Source organism: Delphinapterus leucas, chromosome 10 (genome assembly GCF_059928025.1).
Source record: "Delphinapterus leucas isolate spDelLeu-1000000601 "Yukka" chromosome 10, BTC_Dleu_Yukka2, whole genome shotgun sequence".
NCBI lineage: Eukaryota > Metazoa > Chordata > Mammalia > Artiodactyla > Monodontidae > Delphinapterus > Delphinapterus leucas.
Genome location: NC_143138.1, coordinates 68,626,636 through 68,650,163, shown reverse-complemented (window position 1 = coordinate 68,650,163; position 23,528 = coordinate 68,626,636). Strand labels below are relative to the sequence as shown.

General features: G+C 48.7%; 1 protein-coding gene and 1 pseudogene across 1 annotated transcript in view; one reads left to right on the top strand and one right to left on the bottom strand.

The window, feature by feature from the left end:
• The window catches only part of DNAH1 (dynein axonemal heavy chain 1), a 75,235-nt gene extending 55,696 nt beyond the window's left edge, over positions 1 to 19,539 (bottom strand). Inside the window, 7 exon segments of the mRNA XM_089919440.1 lie at positions 8,048 to 8,300; positions 8,870 to 9,031; positions 11,403 to 11,535; positions 12,469 to 12,625; positions 13,071 to 13,245; positions 15,471 to 15,543; positions 16,556 to 19,539. Of these exon segments, the coding sequence (XP_089775566.1) occupies positions 8,048 to 8,300; positions 8,870 to 9,031; positions 11,403 to 11,535; positions 12,469 to 12,625; positions 13,071 to 13,245; positions 15,471 to 15,543; positions 16,556 to 16,894 (1,292 nt within the window). The 5' untranslated portion in view covers positions 16,895 to 19,539.
• Positions 1,894 to 2,832, top strand: LOC111174311 (peptidyl-prolyl cis-trans isomerase A pseudogene; annotated as a pseudogene).
• Positions 19,540 to 23,528: the final 3,989 nt, after the last annotated feature.

Below are 23,528 nucleotides of genomic sequence, written 5' to 3'. Positions count from 1 at the left end.
AAGGATTGCAAGATTGTCTCAATATTAGCAAATCAATTAATATAATTCACCATGTGGATAGATCTAAGGAGACAAACATATGATTATCTCCACGGGTACTTAAATAGCCTGTGACAAAAAAGAAATTTAAGAAAATAGTAATCAACAGCTACATTATTAAATAAACAAAACCCTAAAGCTAGCATTTTTCTTAAGGCAGAAACACTAGAGGTATTTCCACTAATATTAGGAACAAGGTAATGAAGCCTACTGTCTCCACTACTATTCAATATTGTACTGGAGGTATTAGAAAATGCAATTAGACAAGAGAAAGTAATTAGAGGAATAAGAATTGGAAAATAATAAGTAAAACTATCTCTATTTACAGATAGTGTGCACTTAGAAAGCCCCAGAGAATCAATGATAAACTCAAACATTAAATGATTTTAGGAAGGTAACAGGATGTAAATTGGCATAAAGAAATCAATCAATAGATGTAAGAGTAGAGAAAGCCCATTTATAATAGCAACAAAGAAGATAAAATACTTAGAAATATGCAAAACCTATATGAAAAAATCTTTAAAGCACTACTGAAAGATACAGAAGTAGACTTGAACAAATGGACAAACATTCCTTGTTCTTGGATAGTACAATTCAGGATCCCAAAAATGTCAGCTATACCTAAGGTAATTTAAAAATATAATGCTATCACAATAAAAATACCAAGTGTTTTAAAAATACAACTAGACAAGTTGATACTAAAGCTCACGTGAGGAAATAAGCGTGCAAAATCCCTATCAAAATCCCAACAACTTTTTTTGCAGAAAGAGAAAAATTCATCCTAAAATTCATATGGAATCTCAAGGGACCCCCAAATAGCCAAAACAAACTTGAAAAAGAACAAAGTGGGAAGACTCACACTTTTCAGTTTCAAAATTAATTACAAACCTACAGTAATCAAAATATGTGGTACTGGAATAAAGACAGACTGAGAGACCAATGGAATAGAAAAGAGCCCAAAAATAAAACCTCATATATATATAGTCAAATGATTTTCAACAAGGGTGCCAACATCATTCAATGGGGAAAAAGACAGCCTTTTCAACACATTGTCCTGGGAAAACTGCATATTCACATGCAAAAGAATGAACTTGGACCCTTACCTAAGACCATATGCAAAATTTAACTCAAAATGGATCAAGGATCTGAACATAAGATCTAACACTGTAAAATTCTTAAAAGAACACATGGAAGAAAGCTTCACGACATTGGATTTGGTAATGATTTCTTATACATGACACAAAGTCACAAGCAATAAGGAAAAACAGACAAATTGGACTTCACCAAAATGAAAACCTTTGTGTCCTAGTTACACAAAGGACACTATCAACAGAATAAAAAGGCAACCCATGGAATGGGAGAAAATATCTTCAAATCACATATCTGATAAGGGATTAATATCCAAAGTATATAAAGAACTAAAACGCAACAACAAAAAAACAACTGGGGACTTCCCTGGGGGTCCAGTGCTTAAGAATCCACCTTCCAAAGCAGGGTACACGGGTTAGATCCCTGGTCAGGGAACTAAGATCCCACATGCCACAGGGCAACTAAGCCCGTGCGCCACAACTAGAGAGGCCGTGTGCCACAACTAAAGAGAAGCCCATGCGCTGCAACGAAAGATCCCACGTGCCAAAACTAAGACCCGACACAGCCATAACTAACTAACTAAATAAATAAATACAACTAGATTTGAATATAGGCAAAAGAATTTGAATACACATTTCTCCAAAGAAGAATATACAAACAGCCAATAAGCGCATGAAAAGAAGTGCTTAACATCACTAATCATTAGGAAAATGCAAATAAAAATCACAAGGAGATACCACTTCACATCCTTTAGGATGGCTACTCTAAGGAAAAAAAAAACAGAAAATAGAAAGTGTCAGTGAGGATATGGAGAAATTTGAACCCTTGTGCCCTGCTGCTAGGAATGTAAAATGGTGCAGCTGCTATGGAAAACATGTTGGTGGTTTCTCAAAAAATTAAAAATAGGGCTTTGCCGACACCACCGATGCCACCCGAAGCCACCCTGCACTACCCCACCATGGTCAACCCCACAGCGTTCTTTGACATTCGCTGTTGATGTCGCCTTGGACCATGTCTCATCTGAGCTGTTTGCAGACAAAGTTCCATAGACAGCAGAAAACTTGAGTGTTCTGAGCACTGAGGAGAAAGGATCTGGTTATAAAGGTCCCTACTTTCACAGAACTATTCCAGGGTTTATGTACCAGGGTGGTGACTTCACATGCCATAATGGCACTGGCAGCAAGTTATCTACAAGGAGAAATTTGATAATAAGCATCACTCTGAAGCATATGGGTCTTCACATCTTGTACATGGCAAATTGTGGACCCACATAAATGGTTCCCAGTTTTTCATCTACACTACCAAGACTGGGTGGTTGGGTGGCAAGCATGTGGTCTTTAGCAAGGTGAAAGAGGGCATGAATATTGTGAAAACCATGGAGTGCTTTGGGTCCATGTTTGGCAAGACCAGCAAGAAGCTCACCATTTCTGACTGTGGATAACTCTAATAAATTTGACTTGTATTGTATCTTAACTACCAGACCATTCCTTCTCTCATTTGCTCATGATAACCTATAATCTTTGTGCTCTCACTGCAGTTTTGGGGGTTCCAAGTTTTCCTTATCCCCTTCCAAGTCTAGCTGGATTACGGAGTTAAGTTTATGATTATGAAACAAAAACTAAACAACAACAAATAGAATTACCATATGATCTAATAATTCTGCTTCTGGGTTTATACCCAAAAGAACAGATAGCAGGGACATGAAGTTATCTTTGTATACCCATGTTCACAGCAGTATTATTCATAATAGCCAAAAGATGGGAGCAATCAAGTGTCTATCAACAGATGAATGGATAAGCAAAATGTGGTATATATGTACAATGGAATATTATTCAGCCTTAAAAAGGAAGAGAATTCTGACACGTGCTACAACATGGATGATACTGAAAGACATTATGCTAAGTGAAGGAAGTATTCGCAAAAGGATAAGTATGTATGATTCTACTCATATGAGGTACTTAGGGTAGTCAAATTCAGAAAGTACAATAGAATGGTGGTTGCCAGGAGCTGGGGGAGAGGGGAATGGGTCTTATATCTTAATCGGTACAAAGTTTCACTTTGGGATGATGAATATTCTATGGATAGATGGTAGTGATGGTTGGACAACAATATGGATGTACTTAATGCCACTGAGCTGTACACTTAAAAATAGTTAAAATGGTGAATTTTATATTATGTATATTTTACCATATACATAATGGCCCTACAAGACATTAAAACATACTGTAAAATATCTATAATTAAAACTGTAGGGGCTTCCCTGGTGGCGCAGTGGTTGAGAGTCCGCCTGCCGATGCAGGGGACGTGGGTTCGTGCCCCAGTCCGGGAAGATCCCACATGCCACGGAGCGCCTGGGCCCGTGAGCCATGGCTGCTGAGCCTGCGCGTCCAGAGCCTGTGCTCTGCAACAGGAGAGGCCACAACAGCGAGAGGCCCGCGTACCGCAAAACAATAAAAATTAAAAAACTGTAGTGGACTTCCCTGGTGGAGCAGTGGTTAAGAATCCACCTGCCAATGCAGGGGACACGAGTTCGAACCCTGGTCCGGGAAGATCCCACATACCACGGAGCAACTAAGCCCGTGCACCACAACTACTGAGCCTGCGCTCTAGAGCCCACGCACCACAACTACTGAGCCTGCGTACTACAGTACTGAAGCCTGCGTGTCTAGAGCCTGTGCTCCACAACAAGAGAAGCCACCACAATGAGAAGCCCTCACACCGTAATGAAGAGTAGCCCCCGCTCACCGCAAATAGAGAAAGCCCGCGTGCAGCCATAAATAAATAAATAAATAAATAAATAAAAACCGTAGTACGAGGACTTCCCTGGCGGCGCAGTGGTTAAGAATCCGCCTGCCAAAAAAAAAAAAGAATCCGCCTGTCAATGCAGGCGACACGGGTTCAATCCTTGGTCTGGGAAGATCCCACATGCCACAGAGCAACTAAGCCAGTGCACCACAACTACTGAGACCGCGAGCCACAACTACTGAAGCCTGCGTGCCTAGAGCCCATGCTCCACAAGCCACTGCAACGAGAAGCACGCACACTGCAAGAGTAGCCCCCACTCACTGCAACTAGAGAAAGCCCGCACACAGCAACGAAGACCCAATGCAGCCAAAAATAAATAAATCTATTTAAAAAATTATAGAAAAAAAAACTGTAGTACGAGTGCATAAATGGACAAACAGAACAATGGAATAGAACAGAAAATCCAGAAATAGACCCAAGTACACATGGAAATTAGTGTATGATAAAGGTGGCCTCTCAAATCACTGTGTCATAGATGGAGGTTTCAATAAATGTTGATGGGTAATAATAAACCATTTAATAAATGTTAGTTAGCCATTTGGAAAAAGATAAAATTGGATCCATACCACATACCATACATAAGGATGAATCAAGGATATAAAAGGCAAAAACATGAAACCATACAAGTTCTAGAAGAAAACCTCAATATAGGGAAGGACTTTCTAACTATGACTCAAAATCCAGATGCAATAGAAGAAATGATTAATAAAACTGTTTACGTACTTTTAAAGTTATATTGCAAAGATTACTATAAGAAAAGTCAATATACAACTGACAAACCAGGAGAAAATATTTACAACATACATCACAGATAATGAACCAATATCCTTGGGACTTCCCTGGTTGTGCAGTGGTTAAGAATCTACCTGCCAATGCAAGGAACATGGTTCAATCCCTGGTCTGGGAAGATCCCACATGCCGCAGAGCGACTAAGCCTGTGCGCCACAACTACTGAGCCTGTGCTCTAGGGCCCATGAGCCACAACTACTGATCCCATATGCCACAACTACTGAAGCCCACGCACCTAGAGCCTGTGCTCCACAAGAGAAGCCACCACAGTGAGAAGCCCGCACACCGCAACGAAGAGTAGACCCCGCTCGCCACAACTAGAGAAAGCCTGCGGGCAGTAACGAAGACCCAACGCAGCCAAAAATTAATTAATTAATTAATTATTTTTAAAAAGAACCAATATCCTTAATATATAAAGAACTCATAACATTAGAGGGAAAATACCCCAAAAACCTAAGAGAAAAAAATGGGCAAAAAATATGGACAGGTCACAAAAAGATATAAAACTTGTCCTTAATCATATGAAAAGATTGAAAAGACATTCAGCCTCATTTATAATACTTACAGACTTACCTTGCAGACTGGCAAAAAATTAAATTGTATAACAACGCACTCTTGGCAAGGGGGTAGGGAAACAGGCACTCTCACACATTGCTGGTGGGCATGCAAAATCCTTATGGAGGAAAATGTGGTGATACCTAACAAAAGTACAGTGAGTACTCATCTTTTGACCTTGCAATTCCACTTCTCAGAATATACACTATATAAAGCTATACCTCCATCAATATGAATATACAAGTGCACAAGATTATTCATTGTAGCACTGTTTGTAATTGCAAACTACTGGAAATTACCTAAATGCCTATGTATTAGAGAATGGTTGAATAAACCATGATACATGGTACATCCACACAATAGATTACTATGCAGCTATAAAAAAGAATGAAGGAAGACTCAATGAACTGATAAGGATTGATTCCCAGGATGTATTGTAAATGAAAAAGGCAAAATAAAAAGAATATCTATAGTGTACTACCCTGCATGTAAGAAGGGGGATAAGAAAATATACATGAAAATATCATTTGTGCAAAAAGAAATACAGAAAAAATAAACCAGAAACTAGTGATATTGGTTACCTATGAGTGGGAACAGAGTGGAAAAGATGGGAGATGTGGATAGGATAGAATGAATGAGAGTGAAGAGGCACAAATCTCTGAGTATACCTTTTTGAGTAACATATATTAGTGAGTATGTTTTATATATGTGTGTATATATTATACACATAAAGAAATATTTACATATATATATTCTCTCTAAATTTTATACATACATATTATATATAATGTAATATATAACAATATATATGTATATATTACAATATAATACACATATTATATGTATATTTTACATGTATTTTCTATATATATACACATATATTTATTTATATTTATAAAACAAACGGACCAAGCTATATATATATTCATCAAATGAATATATCCCACTGAGCAGGGTGGGAAGAACTAAACCAAGTAACTTTTGAACATAGTATTTGGACTATATACTCCCTCTCTTTTTTTTTTTTTTTTTTTCTTTTTTGCGGTACGCGGGCCTCTCACTGTTGTGGTCTCTCCCATTGCGGAGTACAGGCTCCGGACGCGCAGGCTCAGTGGCCATGGCTCATGGGCCTAGCCGCTCCGCGGCATGTGGGATCTTTCCAGACCAGGACACGAACCCGTGTCCCCTGCATCGGCAGGCGGACTCTCAACCACTGCACCACCAGGGAAGCACCCCCTCTCTTTTTAAAGAGAAAAAGAAAACTAAACAAATATCAAAGATTACTTTGTAGAGTTTTTCCTCCAAAGGGTATGGATTAAGCAACTGAAACTACTTTCTGTGTATTCCAGGACTGAGAAAATAAGTAAATATACTATGAGGAATAAAAGCCAATTTCCTTTTAGAAAAAGAAGTACCAAATATGTACAAGTGAGAATGAGCCCTGTGGTTTGAAATCAATATGAAGATATCAGTATGAACTCATGTTTTTTAACAGATAGATATATAATAGATAAAGACATGTGCATGGAGGTTATATGTAACATAATGTAATATAAGAATATATGGTATGAGGGGCTTCCCTGGTGATGCAGTGGTTAAGAATCTGCCTGCCAATGCAGGGGACAGGGGTTCAAGCCCTGGTCCAGGAAAATCCCACATGCAGCGGAGCAACTAAGCCCGTGTGCCACAACTACTGAGCCTGCTCTCTATGGCCCACAAGCCACGATGACTAAGCCCATGTGCCACAACTACTGAAGCCTGTGTGCCTAGAGCCCATGCTCTGCAACAAGAAAAACCACTGCAGTGAGAAGCCCGCGCACTGCAACTACTAAAGCCTGAGCGCCTAGAGCCTGTGCTCCGCAATGAAGAGTAGCCCCTGCTAGCCACAACTAGAGAAAGCCTGCGCACAGCGGCAAAGACCCAACGCAGTCAAAAATAATTTTTTTTTTTTTTTTTGCGGTACGCAGGCCTCTCACTGTTGTGGCCTCTCCCATTGTGGAGCACAGGCTCCGGACGCACAGGCTCAGCAGCCATGGCTCACGGGCTTAGCCGCTCCGCGGCATGTGGGATCCTCCTGGACCGGGGCACGAACCCGTGTCCCCTGCATCGGCAGGCGGACCCTCAACCACTGTGCCACCAGGGAAGCCCCAAAAATAAATTTTAAAAAAAGTTTAAAGAATATATGATATGATATAAAATAAATAAATAACGTATATATCTTAGATCTATCTGCTCTAAGGGCTTCAAAGTATTGATTTCCCAGTAGCAATGAGCACATCTTAATGTCAAAATCTTAGCTTCTAAATACCATTCCCCACCAAGAGGAACCAGGGTTCCTTGGGAAAACAGCTGATTTCAGGGCTGGGTCTGGGAAAGTAAGATGAACCTGGAACTTCTTGCTGTGCCAGAAAGTAAAAGCATACTCAATGAACAATAAGAACATATCAAATGGACACAGGAATCAGCCTGAAGAGGCTCCCACTGGCCAAAGCTGGGACAATTTGAGCATCAAAATTAAAAATGGTAGTAAGAGATTATAACCCTTGGAATAAAATTAAGAATCCATGAGTCCATATTGATATGAGAGATCTGGAGATGAACAAGAAATTGTTTGGGGCCCAAGAAATCCATAATGCAGTGGGCAAGACAGCCCCAAACAGATGAGCATGGAGGGAGCACCCCCCTCCCCCACTGGGCAGCTTTTCCACTGGACAGCTCCCTGGAGGAGGTGCTGCTCTGGTGTGGGAAAGGGTCTGGGGGAGGTACTCACGAGGGCTCTTTGCGCATCCGAGGTGTGCTCATGGCCCACTGCTTGATCTTGCTCAGGCTCTGCTCACTGATGAGCCGCTGGCCCTCGGAGGGCATACAGTCCACATACAGGTTGTATAGCAGCAGCGCCTCCGTGTTCTTGCGCAGGGCGTTGGCCTGGACCACACGTTGTATGAACACACGTGGGTCCTCAGCACAGAAGAGAAGCTGGATCCTTGGCACCCAGTACTGGCAGATCAGGAGGGGCGGCCTTCCTGGGGTCGGGTGGAGGGAGAAAGGAACATGCAGTGGGGCCCTCTGGGCAGGAGCACTGGGTTCCAGCCTGGCTCTGCCACTGATGCATGGTGGCTCTGAGCAAGTGACCCCATCACATCTGTGAAATGGGTATGACAACACTCCCTGAACTACCCACGTCACAGGTTGTCATGGATGGATGTGAAAGTGCTTTGTAAACTGTAAAAAGCTGTGTACAGACAAGGAGTTATACAGGGGTGGCCATTCAATTGCCCATTCCTGATGCCACACCCAGGGCAGACATCATTAATTGTTGGGCCTAAGGCTCCTTCTCAAGATGACACTGAAAGCAGCACTGCCAGCTGCTCAGAGTTGGCATATCAAATAATGGCCAATTGCCCTTCCTGGGGTCTCTGAGTGATGCGTCCTCTGGTTCTCACTGGTTGGGGGACAGACAGCCCCAGGACAACAGAGCAAGGGGGTATTCAGACCCGAGCTGGCTATACCCTGGGCAGGGGTTGGCCTCAGTCACAGGCCAGGCCGGGCCTGAGCTGGGGGTCTGCCTGAGGCAGGGGCAAAGACCTCGTACCTTCAGCTGTTACCCCTCCATTCAGGATGGGCTTCCCCATCTCATCTCGCACCAAACCATCCTCATTCGTCTTGTGCACTAGGTACAGCTTCTTCTCCTTGTCGTAGTCCAGGACGCCGACATCGCACCATTTGTACGTCAGCTTCTGACTCTTGGGGTCCTCTGAAACAGGAGGGGTGCCCATCAGTGCTCCCTGCCATAGGGTGGGAAAAGGCCCCTGCATGTGGGCAGTGGATGCTAGGAGAGGTCTCAGTGGTCACTAGTCTGGCCTCTCTCCCACCATGCTGACCCCCACCCTCTGGCTGCAGCAGAGTAGGGAGCCTACTTCCTTCCAGCTGAGCTTGACTCTTGGGAACCAGGCAGGTCTCTCTGCCCTGATGCTCTGCATGACTCCATCAGGGCAGAGAGAGACACAGGCCAGCAGGGCTGGGACAGGAGGCAGGAAAGCCCCAAGCAAACAGGGGCTTGTTTGCTTAGTCCTTGTTTGCCTAGCCCTGTTGAGGATCTAGGTGTAGAGCTCATCACGTCTGAACTGGACCTCTTCAAGGCCCGAGGGAAGCCCTTAGGCTGCATGTGGCAGCTGAGCCCGGGGCTGCTCCCATCAGGGCAGGGCAGGGTAGAAGACTGCTTCCCTGCAATGGCCTCAAAGTGGGCCTCAGGGGCTGTTTGGCCAGGATGGGCCTCCCACCCTCTCCCTGGGCTGAAAGCCTTTGACTACTCCAGCTCACCTCTTGCCACTGCCTCCCTCACTCATTCCTCTCCAGCCACACTGGATGTCTGGCTATTCCTATGACCTTGTAGCTTGCTCCTGCCTCAGGGCCTTAGCATTGGCTGTGCCCTCTGCCTGGAACAGTCTTCATCCAGGTCACCTCGATGCTGGCTTGTTCCCTGCTCAAGTGGCTTCTCCTTGTAGAAGCATCTCTGCCTAAAATAGCACCTTTGCCCCAGGCCCTTTCTGATTTGTTACCTTGTTTGTGTGTCTCACAGAGCTTAAAGTCATATTGTGTATGCATCTTCTCCAGGCTGGAATTCCAAAGAAATGCTCCCACTGACTGATGCCAGGTAGATAAGTAAAGGAGGCTGCTGTGGGATATACCTCACCAGCTTTGGCTCTGTTTTGCTTTTCCCTCCTCTTCCTAATTAGTTTCCTTTTTGAAAATGCTGACCTTGTCTTGACTCAGCTTAAAGGAAAAGATGTCACAAGAAGCCCCTAGCAGAAAGCAGAGGTCTGGCAGAAACGCTCCACCATTAGTGCTGCCACCCAGGGCCAGGGCCCATATGAAGCAGTGCAAGCAGAAGCACTTCAGGGAAGCCACTACCTGGTACATTTAAGGTTAATACAGCCCCAAACCTTCTGGTTTTATCACCAGGAATTGGAGATCTGGGAACAACTGAGTTAAATTATTTTTGTAATTAAGTCCAAAGTAAAGGGAACATTCTGGGTTTCTTATCTAGTTCAAAGAAATTGATTCTAGCATTTACATGTTTTTAAACTGAAACATAAACTTACAGCTTGCACAACGGACTCGCTGTGGGCCCCCTGGAGGCTGAGCAGTCTGAAAACCAGCATGGCTCTCACAATCCTATCTCCCGCCTGGGCGCTGGCCCACTGGGCCCACTCCCCACTCCACAGCGGCATATCCACGCACTGGGCAGGGAGCAGAGAGGCCTTCGCCCTGCACATGGGGACAGCCACCTCCAATCTCATAACCCAGACCTTCCTAGGATGCCTACATAGAGAGTAGTCATGCCAGCCATGGTGGCAGGCCAGGGTGGTGACCGTGGAAGGTCAGCCTGGCAGACAGCAACAAACTGGAGAGAGCTTCCACAGCCCCCAGGGCAGACCTGGGGCCAAAGGAGGGGCAGACACAGACAAGGGCAAGATTTGGCAAGTCTGTGCAACATCAGTGTGGGGATGTGTATGTGGGTGTGATAGCGGTTGTGAATGGGTGACAGTAGGCATGTGTGTTTGTGTGCTTAAAATTTGCATATGAGTACAGCTGTGTGTGTGTGTGTGTGTGTGTGTGTGTGTGTGTGAGGGATGGTGGGTGAGTGTGACAGTGGGCTTATGAACGTGTGTGTTTGAAAGCAAGTATGTGAGTGTGAGTGTGTGACAGTGTGTGTGTTGTCCATGCAGAAGTGAAAGCCAAGAGGCCACAGTTATAGGTGGAGCAATGCGGTTTCTGGGGCACAGGATGGAACGGCTTGAATTGTGCCCCTTATACACATTTGAACATGTCTAATAAGCTTGCATATTTTTCATTGCCAATAAATCAAAGCCTTTTTTTTTTAACATTAGACACCATCCAGCTGTCCCTTCCTCAGCCCACCCACCCATGTCATCCCTGGTCCCTGCATTTCCTTCTATGCGGCCAGCCCGCTGGCCTGTATCCCAGCTGGGAGGCCTCAAAAGGTGGGGCCCCCACCTCCCATGGTTGAGGCCCCAGGGCAGTCTAGGAGTCTATGGCTGGGCTGCCAGGACAGGATGGTGCAGACAAGATCCTGTCCCCCTGCCCTTGCTGGCCCTGCTCACCGTGCCCCAGGAAGTCATTGATGGGCAGGAGGGCTTTTCCGGGGACAGGTTTCCTGTTCTGAGACCCTGGCTCCAAGCCCATGTTGATCCACTCACTGGGAGTCCGGCAGTCAAACTCCTCATTGTCAAATACCTGGAAGAAAACAGTAGATGCTGGGAGCAGGCGGCTCACCCCTGGTGGACCCAAGTGGGCTGGGCATGCCAGAGGGTAGGGGTGCCTGAGTAGGCTCCTCCCCAGATGCAGAAGCTGAAGACTGGGGCCCAGGGGCCTGAGTGCCTCCTCTGCTGTTCACAGGGGTCTGTGGAGTCTGGCTCTATGAAACCCTGTCCAACCAAGCCACACTGAGGTTCAGGCAGAGGGGTATCTGGGGACTCAGAGCAGGATATGGGCTCGCCCCCACCACTGGCCAGGATCACCCAGCTCAGGTCCAAGGGAAGTGGTGGCCCTTGGATTTTCCTGAGCACCCACCCAGACTCAGAAATAATGGAAGTTCAGGTTGTCAGAAGGCCATCTTTAGTAGGGTGATATGCAACTCTGTCTCCCCATAGGGACCACCAGGCAAGAGATACTCAGGACCATGGAGAGGAAGGGCAGGGAAGTGGGTGAAAACCAGGGCAGGCTATGCTCCCTCTTTCTCCTCTGGACTCAGTTTCCCCATTGGTACCCCAAAGGGGCTACAATGGTGCCTTCCTCTACCACAGGTCTCCCCATCCCAGTGACACCAGACACAGTAGTCAGGGAGGCCTGAACACTACTCCACAGTCCAACTGGGCTGCTTCTTGGTGCCTGTGGGTGGGGTGGGGACAGAGCTCATGTACACAGGGTTCCCAGGCTCCCAGGGAAGAAGCAGGAAATCAGCGTCCCAGGGGTCCTGGGGCCCCTCCTGCCCCAGCCTAGGATGCCTGAAACCCCAGGAGTGGGGGTAGCACTCTGACTATGCAGTTGTCCTGTTTGACAAGTGAGTGCTTGTGATTGCCATGGGATCCCCTTTTGAGTCTGATCCCTCCGCTGGAGTCCTGTACCCCCATCTCCTGACCACTGGCCCTCTGTGGAAGCTGGACTCACCTTCAGTGGGAGATAGATGGGGAACAGCGGGTCATGACCCTGCTCAATGGTCTGGGGGTGGTGGGGGTCTGGGTGCCTGGGCATGAGCTTGTCGGAGTCAATGCCCTCGCTGGCCAGCAGCTGCTCAATGTCCAGGCTTAGGTACAGCCGCTTCCTCCTGGCCAAGGGAGACAAGGAAATCTCATGACAGCTTGGCGCGTGTGAGGTGTCTCATGGGGGTCAGCAAGGGCCCAGGGAGTTGAGGCAGTAGGGGTTTGGCCCAGTGACCCCCTCCAGGGCCCTCTGCCCTTCTGGGACTTATCAGGAAGTGGAATGGTGGCTGGGGCTGGTGTCCTGGGCTCCAACTGCCCTTGCATCCTGCCTGTCAGTTCCACCACGTTGACTTAAATGCCACCCTCCCTGATTCCACAGCAAGGAAAGCAACTCGTTCCTATTAAGAAACCAAAGGGCTAGAAGATTTGAACACTTGCACACAGACCCATCTTAGTAACCTCTGCCATGAGGATGATCACCTAGTTGTCTACTATCCCTCACTCTTTGAGGTGGCTGGATGCCACCTCCCAGAGGGCAGGCCCTCCCACTGCTCACGCAACCATACCTACCTCTCAATCTCAATCTTGCGGGGGCACTGGCCCGGCAGCACCAGGTAGGGCACCTGCACCTTGGGCTCGTAGGCCTGCAGCGGGAAGTCAGTCTGGGTGAGCAGCTTGGTGGTACACCCAATGTGCTGATGCTCCAGGCGCTCCTCGAAGTCCTCAGGAACCTCAAAGGTTCTGACTGTGGGCAGGGGCAGGGGCAGGAGCTGTAGGGGCTCAGGCTGGGGCCCAACACCCCCAAAACACAGTGCTAGGCAGGTACCAGGCATGCAGCTTTGGGGCATGGGAAGCTCAGAGCTGGCCTGTGGCAGTGAGAAGCCAGATGTGCACCGGGCTCCCAAGGGGTCACGAGCCTGGAGGACAAGGGCCTCCAGAAGGTCTGTTTTGGTCCTGCTCGCCCTGCCCAGAGCCAGCATGCTCGACCATTCCCCTCCTTTCTGCCCACAGCCCCGGTGCCAGCGGCTTTTGCTCAAGCCAGATGCTGAATCAAACTACCAGTGAGGATTACAGCTGGATAGGAAGGCGAAGTGATAGCTCCCTGCATGTCTGGGATGGGTTCCTGCCATCCCTACCCCAGAGGCCCTCCCAAGCATCTCGGGGTCTGAATGTCATTCACTCACTGGGACTGTTTCCAGACTCAAGACATCCTGGATACTGTAGGAGTGGGTGGCACCACCACCCCACCCCCAGGGGACCCTCAAGTCACAAAATGGCCACACCTCCTTAGACAGGCTTCCATTCCAGGTCTGAGGGCAAGGGAGCTGGTGAAGAGAGGCCCATTGATAGGGTGACATTCCAGATTCCCGGGACTCAGGATGTTAAATGGGAAGGAAAGTCTCAGACAAGCCAAGACCATAGTGGTGGGGGCGGGAGTGCAGGAAAGTGCTTCGGGGATGAGCCACCTTTCCCAGGACCTGGGTGGGCTCTGGACAGCTCGGTGATGGCTCTGAACAACTCCCCTGGGAGGCCCTAGTAACCCCCTCCTTGGGCCTCACGTCTCTGGGGTCAAGATGCAGTCACACCAGAGGAGGGTCTACCTTGGGGGTACCCACGGGGGCTCTACAGAAGCTTCCAGAGGCTGAGCAGAGGCCATCCACCTGCCGCTAAGTCGGCTCTCTTACCAGAGCTGTCAGGTGCTTGGGGAACCCCACGCTACCAAAACGGTCCAGCCCAGGGGTGGTTTTCAGATCCCGAATCATCTGCTCTTGAGCCTATGGATCCATAACACATTCCACACCCAGGACCATGAATTCCTGGGCCTGGCCCTGCATCTCAGGAGCCAAGAAGGAGCCAGGGTGAGGACAGCAAAGCCTGGCCCCCGCCCCTGCTGGTCCAGGAGCCCTAGGCAGCCTTCCCAGGCCTTCACGTAGCCTTCTGCCAAGAGCTCTGATGGCCATGAGCCCTGACTGCCGCCACGCTGTGACCCTGCCGGGCTGTTCTTCCTCACTTGGGTGGGGCCGCAGAGCTGCTGACCAGCCCTGCCCCCCGCCCCTGCCATGGATAGCAGGAGCCCCATCCCCAGCTCCCCCGCAGCCCTTGATCTGTGGTTTGTAACCATTTTCTGGGCCACAGATACTTGTGAAACTGCTGACCACAATAGGCTGGATCCTCAGGTCACTGCACAGAGGCATGTACATGTGATGTTTCCTGTGCCACTTTTGGGGATTCACAGGCCCCCAGGAGGACTGTGGGTCTCAAGAAGACAAATCTGGACAGTGCCAGCACAGAGCCAGGCCTCTCCTGGGGGTAGAGTGGAAAGGCAGACAGCTGGGACCATGGAGCTTCTGGACCTGATCGAAAGGGCGTCCTGTCCACTGGCCAGCCAGGAGGGCCCCCAAGGCCTCACTGCCTCTCAGGGCCCCAACCAGCTCGCTGTCTTTCTTGGAGCCACCCTCTCCTCCCCTCTGCCACTGGGGACTGGTCTGCGCCATGCAGACCTGCCCCACACCTTACAAGACTCATCACGGAGCCTGAGAGGAGCGTCTTCCTTCCCCTCTTTGGCAATGAAATCCTGGGCACCTTCCTGCTCCAAGCCCTGTTCTAGGTGCTGCAGCCCGAGCCAGGTAACAACAGTCCTGACCTCCTCCAAGCCCACGTTCCACGTACCAGAAAACACACACGTCAATGTCCTACTGTCCCCAGCCAGGCAGAGGGAACTGGGGACCTGGCCCTCAGCAGCCCCACCACACCACGGTGCCCTTGTCACACACAGCTCTGCCGAGAGTCACAATTAAGCAGCTGTGCTTCACCAAGCACTCACCATGAGCTGGGCCCCTGCAAAGCACCTTGTTTCTTGTTATTCACAGTTGAGGAGATTGAAACCCTCAGCCAAGAGGAGACAATCTCCCTAAGGCCAGAGGCCCTGCTTCTAAAGGCACCCACCCAGTCAGCCCCCCAGGCACTGACCTCTTGGGGTGAACTTGTCAAGGTTGGCCTGCCGCAGGAGGTCCTGGTTCGTGCAGGGGCCACGACACACTTCCTGAAACCAAACCCCATAGCCCTGAGGGAGCGTAAACATCCCAAGGACAGGCAGGATCTGGTAGGGCCCCCAAGGCCAGATGTCTCCCCCATGCCCACCAGGGAGCATCCCAGGGGCACAGGGACAGGGATGAGGAAGAATCAGTGAAGAGGAATTTGCACAATTCCTCATTCAGAGGCCACAGTAGGTGACAAGCTGTGGCCACCTGGGACATCCCTGGCCCAACCCCATTCTGGTCATGCACAGTCCCCCTCCTCACTCTGAGAACACTCCTGGTGTGTGTCCAGGGTCTGAGCCACAAGACAGAGGTACTGTAAGGCCTGCAGGTGTCTCTGTGTATTCCTCCACTGCCAAGGGCACTCTGGGACCTCTGGCACAGTGGGTATCAATGGGTCCTCGCCCTATCTCTATTGGCTCCTCCCCTGCCTAAAACCATCCTAAGGCTGTCCAGGACGCACAGGGCTCTTTGAACTCTCCTCTAGTTATATCCCTTTTCCGTCTTCCCCTGCCCTCCATCTCTCTCCTCTTATTTCTACTCTCCTCCTCCATGTGGGCCATGGCCTCTGTCAGGGATCTCAAGTCTCTGTATCTTCTGTTCCCCCTGCCTGGAACACTCCCCCCAGCCCCTATCTTACCCAGCAAATTCATACCTATCTTGTAAATCTCAGCAGTACACCACCTTGTCCCAGGACCCCCTCCCCAACCAGAGCTGGGGCCGGGGGAGGGAGTATTTCCCCACCAAAGCCATTGCCCCATGACAATAGGCATATGGATGACAATCCTGGTGTATTGTCACCGGGGCTTAGCCCAGGGCCTGTCACATAGCAGGTGCTCAGTAATGAATTGTTGAATGAATGGACAGAGATGGATGGGCAGAAGGATGGGCAGATGGGTGAGTGGGTGGAAAATTGCTAGACAGATCGGTGGATGGATGGATGGATAAAAGGAAGAAAGGGCAAAAAGAACCCACAAGGAAGGCTCAGGCTTGGTAGGGTATGGCTGCCACACTCACCCCAAGTTTATCCAAGCTTCCAGGGCTGAGGATGTCAGAATAGAACCCACGCTGCTTCATCAGCGGGTACTTCTTATCAGTGCCCGTCAGGGGCAACTTCCGGGGCTGCCCCAAGTCTGAGGGCGTGGGTGGGGCTGCAGTCAGGTACAAAGGTGGGGTCTTGGGGTCAGGGCTTGGAGGAAGCTTCTCCGACCCAGAATCTGGTCCCTGAAGAATGCTCCCCAGGTTATGCTCCAGGTCTCTCAGACTACACTCTTGGCCCACAGGAGTACTGCTGCACTCTGGGCCCTGAGGGGTCCTTCCTGGGCTGTGGCCTTCTCTGTTAGGCTGCTGCTCCATGCTGCTTCTCAGGGTGATGTCCCAGCCAGAGCTCCTAGAAGATACTGGTGTCACTGGGCCCTTGCCAACCTCTGCTCATCCCCCAAGGCCACCAGGATACAGGGATGCCTAGTCTGCCACCCCACAACAAGCCCCAGCCCCCAGGCATGGATAACGGAGGGAGGGAGTACTCTTCTAATCGGAACAGACACAGAGTGCCAGGAAGGTCCTGCCAGGAGACAGCAGGGCCTTCCCTAGAAGCTGTGTGAGAAATGAGACCCCAGAGTCAGAGGCTGAACACTCTATAAATGTCCCCAACCCCGTGCATCCTTCTGTACTTTCCCACCCTTCTCCCCTGTGTTACAGAGCAAGGCCTGGCTTCTCACAAGGGGAGATAAAGAGGGAGGCCCAGAGTTCACTCACTCAGTGAAGAGCTCTGTTTGGTTTTCTCCAAAATAACTTTCATCCAGTTGCAGCCTCAGTGCCCCTTGCCCCCATTCCCCCAACCCCAGCCCCACCCCACCCAGTCCTGCCGGACTGCCCTGACTCTTTTTTTTTTTTTTTTTTTTGTGGTACGCGGGCCTCTCACTGTTGTGGCCTCTCCCGTTGCGGAGCACAGGCTCCAGAAGTGCAGGCTCCGGACGCACAGGCTCAACGGCCATGGCTCACGGGCCCAGCCGCTCTGCAGCATGTGGGATCTTCCCGGACCGGGTCACGAACCCGAGTCCCCTGCATCGGCAGGCGGACTCTCAACCACTGCGCCACCAGGGAAGCCCTGCCCTGACTCTTCCCAGTGTGGGGCTGGGGATTCCAGAAGGAGAAGAAAGAGAAAGGAGATTGAAAATGTATTTGAAGGAACTTCCCTGGTGTTGCAACAGTTAAGAATCCACCTTCCAATGCAGGGGACATGGGTTCGATCCCTGGTCTGGGAAGATCCCACATGCCACGGAGCAACTAAGCCCATGAGCCACAACTACTGAGCCTGCACTCTAGAGCCTGCAAGACACAACTACTGAGTCCATGTGACACAACTACTGAAGCCATGCCCTGCATCCCCCATGCCCATCTCCCTACCCATGCCCATCTCCCTTACCTTACCCCAGGAGCCAGAGGACTAAATCACCTCCCGAGAGGGACCCTGACCCTCTGTTGGCTCACAGATACCTCTGCCAGCAAAAGAAAGCTATTCATCCACACCCTGGCTCTCAGGATCAACTCAGCTAATGAAACTGACACCCTCTTGTCTCCCCACAGGGAAAAACAGATGCACCACTGGACTGCATGCACATCCCGAGGATGAGGGTTTGTAGAGTTTTTATTGTGCAGCAAGCAAGCCCTTGCCAAGCCACTGCTGCTTTTGGCCACCTCAAAATGCACCACCAGGGGAAACCCTTGGTCAGGGGAGCACTATAAGAAACTAGAAAAGGGTATGAGAAAGAAGAGGTTTGTGTGTAATGCTGGTGCAAAAATAAAAAAGTTAGTCAGAGAGATCAGATCAAGATGGCAGAGCAGTAGGATGTAGCGCTCACCTTCTCCCACAAATGCATCAAAAATACATCTACATGTGGAATGTTCCTCACAGAATATCTGCTGAATGCTGGCAGACCTCAGACTTCCAAAAGAGCAAGAAAATCTCCACATAACTGGGAAGGACAAAAGAAAAAAGAAAAAATGAGAGAAAGGAAACAGGACAGGACCTGCACCCCTGGGAGGGAGCTGTGAAAAAGGAAAGGTTTCCACACACTGGGAAGTCCCCTCACTGGTGAGGAGATCAGCCTGGACAGAGGGGGAGCTTTGGGGGAGAACGCAGCAAGCAACGGGTTTTTGGAGGACAAAGCTGAGAGAGATCTGCATAGACGGTCAGGGCCATCACCTGGCACTCCCCAGCCTGAGATGCTCATCCATTGAGGCGGGCGGGGGCGGGGGCTGGGTGCTGAGGCTTGTGCTTTGGAGGTCAGACCAGGGAGAGGACTGGGATTGGCTTTGTCAGGAAAGCCTGAGGGGGCCAGGGTGTGGTTGCCACAACCGAGGGAGTCCAGGGACAAAGCCTGGGCCCGACAGAGAGGCAAGGCTGCGGGCTGCCCCTGTGAGGAGACGGGGCGGGCCGCCATAGGAGCTTCTTTCTCCCAGGCTCACTATGTGGTGGCAGGGCACCGCCTACACGAACTCCAGGGGTAGGTGGAGGGTCCTCCTTCCAGGGAGCACATGGCCTGCCGCGGCCACCACAAATGAGGGTCCCGCCACTGGGAGCCAACCTCTGTCCCCACCCTCCTGGGAGCGTGCACGGGGGCTGTGCATCTGCATACCCCCTATCAAGGGGATAACGACCAGCACACCCTGAGGAAAGAGACGGCAAGCATTCAAACCAAAAACAATCTTCATGCCAAAAAAATATTAAACCCACACAAGCTATCAGGGACGCTCCCACATATAAATAGCCCTCCAAGACTATAGCAGATAATTGTTTCTCCTGAACACACAGAGTAAGGGAAATATAAGCAAAATGAAGAAGCAGAGGAACGACCACCAGTTAAAAGACCAAGAGAATTCCCCTGAAGGAATAAACAATGAAACAGACCTCTTCAGTCTTATAGACACCGAGTTTAAAAAGGAGGTAATGAAAATACTGAAGGAATTAAGAAAGGCTATCAACAGAAATGCAGATTACTATAAAAAAGGGACTAGAAAACTAGAAACTATAAGGAGGAGCCAAGAAAAATTAGAGAATTCATTTGCCAAGACAAAAGCTGAGCTAAAGGCAATGAATAGCAGAATAAATAATGCAGAAGAAAGAATAAGTAATCTGGAAAATAGAATAATGGAAATGAATGGGATGAATTGGGAGATTGGGATTGACGTATATATACCAATATGTATAAAATAGATAACTAAAAAAAAAAAGTCTCAAGAGAAACAGTAGACACAAAGCCAAATGAAAAACATATATAAGATAAAGTGTGCCAAGCTACGCATAATAGGGATTCCAGAAGGAAAAGAAAGGGGATTGAAAATGTATTTGAAGGGACTTCCCTGGTGTTGCAATGGTTAAGAATCCACCATCCAATGCAGGGGACATGGGTTCGATCCCTGGTCTGGGAAGATCCCACATGCCACGGAGCAACTAAACCCATGAGCCACAACTACTGAGCCTGCACTCTAGAGCCTGCAAGACACAACTACTGAGCCCAGGTGACACAACTACTGAAGCCTGCGCACCACAACTACTGAGTCCATGTGCCACAACTACTGAAGTCCACGTACTCTAAGGCCTGCCTGCCACAACTACTGAGCCTGCACACTGCAACTACTGAAGCCCATGCAGCTAGAGCCCATGCTCTGCAACAAGAGAAGCCACTGCAATGAGAAGCCCATGCACCACAACAAAGAGTAGCCCCTGCTCACTGCGACTAGAGAAAGCCCGTGCACAGCAACGAAGACCCAATGCAGCAGAAAATATAAAAAATAAATAATTTTTTTTAAAAAAGGCAACAGAGATCCTAAATGATACAATAGAACAGTTAGGCTTGATATTTTCAGGACATTACATTAAAAAAAAATGCACATTCTTTTCAAATGCACATGGAACATTATCTAGGACTGACCACATACTAGGGCACAAAACTAACCTCAACAAATTTAAGCGTATAGAAAGTATTTCAAGCATCTTCTTTGATCACAAGGGCATTAGAAATTAATCATAGGAAAAGAAATGAGGAAAAATGATTACATGAAGACTAAACAACATGTTACTAAAAAAGACAATGGGACGGGCTTCCCTGGTGGCGCAGTGGTTGAGAGTTTGCCTGCCGATGCAGGGGACACGGGTTCGTGCCCCAGTCCAGGAAGATCCCACATGCCGCGGAGCGGCTGGGCCCGTGAGCCATGGCCGCTGAGCCTGCGCGTCCGGAGCCTGTGCTCCGCAGCGGGAGAGGCTACAACAGTGAGAGGCCCGCGTATCGCAAAAAAAAAAAAACCTTGAGACAAACGACAATGAAAACACAACCATACTAAATCTATGGGATGCAGCAAAAGCAGTTCTTAGAGGGAAGTTCATAGAGATACAGGCCTTCCTCAAAAAACAAGAAAAATCTCAAATAAACAGCCTAATCTACCACCTACAAGAATTAGTAAAAGACGAACAAACAAAACCTCAAGTCAGCAGAAGGAAAGAAATATTAAAGATAGGGAGAAAATAAATAAAACAGATTTTAAAAATATAGGAAGAAATCAATAAAACCAAGAGCTGGTTCTTTGAAAGGGTAAACAAAAGAGACAAACCTCTGGCCAGGCTTACCAAGAAGAAAAAAGAGAGAACCCAAATAAACAAAATAAGAAATGAAAAAGGAGAAATATCAACTGATACCGCAGAAATACAAAAAACCATAAGAGAATACTATGAATAATTATATGCTAACAAATTTGGCAACCTAGAAGAAATGGACAATTTTCTAGAAACATACAGACCACCAAAACTGAATTGAAAAGAAATAGATAATTTGAACAGACTGATCATTAGAAATGAAATAGAATCTGTAACTAAAAACAAAAAACAAAAAAACTTCCTACAAACAAAAGTCCAGGACCAGATGGCTTCACAGGCGAATTCCACCAAACATACAAAGAAGAACTTATACTGATTCTTCTCAAACTCTTCCAAAAGAGGAGGGAACACTCCCAAAAGACATTCTATGAAGCCACCATCACCCTGATACCAAAACCAGACAAAGACACCACCAAAAAAAGAAAATTACAGGCAATTTCTGATGAATATAGATGCAAAAATTCTCAACAAAATATTAGCAAACTGAATCCAAGAACACATAAAGAAGATCATACACCGTGACCCAGTTAGATCACCTGGTAGCCATTTTGGTTTGCATCAGAGGAAGCTTCAGGTTGGATTCACTGATATTCAACCCCATGTGACCTGACCACCCACCAGGCACTGGGCTGGATGGACACAGATGAACAAGGGTATTTGATCCTCACTACAGGTACTACTAGAATCACCAATCCACAAACAAGGAAACTAAGATCCAGAGACGTCAAGAAACTTGGAAAAGACACACAGCCAAGAAGTGGCAGAACCAGAATAGAAACTGAGGTGTCCGCCTCTGGCTGACCCAAAGATCACTGTCCTTAGCACCATAACAGTGGTTCTCAAACTGTGTGCCAAGGAGCCCTGAGGTTCTGCAAGGTGAGTGCCTAAGTAGGAGGGCTTCTAAGCCACCCACCCCTGATTCAACAAGGATCCTGCACCCTTATCTGTTTCACATATTCTGTTCGTGCTCAAATGCAGCAATTTTCAAGTAACACTGATCTCTGGAACCTCAACACCTAGCACGGGACTGGCATGGGCTTGGCACATGGTAGGTGCCTAGAAAGTGGTGAATGATTGTGAGAATGAATGAATGGGGTAAGTAAAGGAAAGAAGTTGATCTCTGTAAGCCCTGTGAGACAGATGCAGCAGTACTCTGCCAATTTACAGACGGGGACCCTGAGGACTAAGAAGATTGGACATGGTCGGGCTCAGGGGAGGCACTGGTGGCTGATGAGGACCAGAATCCTGGCTTTTTCCCTGCATGGGAAAGGACAGGGAGAGGGCTACACTCTCAGCATGGGGTGTGGTCAGTATAGGACTTATCTGCAAGGTTGTTTAAAAGTGCACCCCACTCCCTTCCCACAGGCCAAGGCAGAGAAACGGCACGGGGGCTCGTGGACAGGGATGTGGACCCGGGGCCGGGAGGGCGTCCTCCTTTCTGTGCATTTGCCCTCTGAGACTTATGGAGGTCCCCCTGCAGGCGCTTGCCCCGCCATCCCTTGGGCCCACCGACCTACCGGCTCCACCGCACACGTTGTGGGGTCCGACTGCCCGTTTCTAGGGAGGGACGCTGGGACCGTTGCTAAGGGGCGGGACCATCCGGCAAGGCTGGCGGGAGCTTCCGCCAGTGAACCTCCGCAGGTCTGCACTAGCCTCCCTACACACTCCTGACTTGGCTCCTCCCGCCCCTACTCACTCACGCGGCTTCCCCAACCCAGGGCTGGGCCGCCTCCGAGCGGCGGGTTGGGGGCCAGCAGGAAAGTGTCAGCCGTCTAGGCTTTCAAATCCAGGCTCCATTATCCATCTCCCCTCCCAGAGTTTTCTAGAGAAAGAGACAAAGCAGCCAAATGCTGTTTTCAAACTGCGACAACTCTGATTTAATCCTGTTTTTAAAAAAACAAAGCTATGTAAACAACGTGGGAAGAAAACTTGGGGAAATTTACCGGAAAGGGTCGTTTCTGTTCCCCCGGAGGCTCAGCTTAAACACACACACATACATACGTAGCCGGGCTGCAACTCCACCTCAGCCCTCCGCCGGGTGGGCAGTGGATGAACCTCCCCCGCCCCCGCCAGGTGCCCATCTGCTCCAAGGCCTGGCATGAGTTCAGGCTTAGATCTTCCTTCCTGCCCTGGATATTACTGTTAATTTTCTCAGATGTGATAATGTTACTGTGGTTATACAGAAGACTGTCCTTGTTTTAGCTGATGTGCACTAAGGAATTTAAGGACCAATGTCAGGATGTCTGCTGCTGGGACTTCCTTTCACATGGTTCAGCAAAATTTATACATAGATAACTATATATAGAGAGGAGATAAAGCAAAAGTGGTCCAATA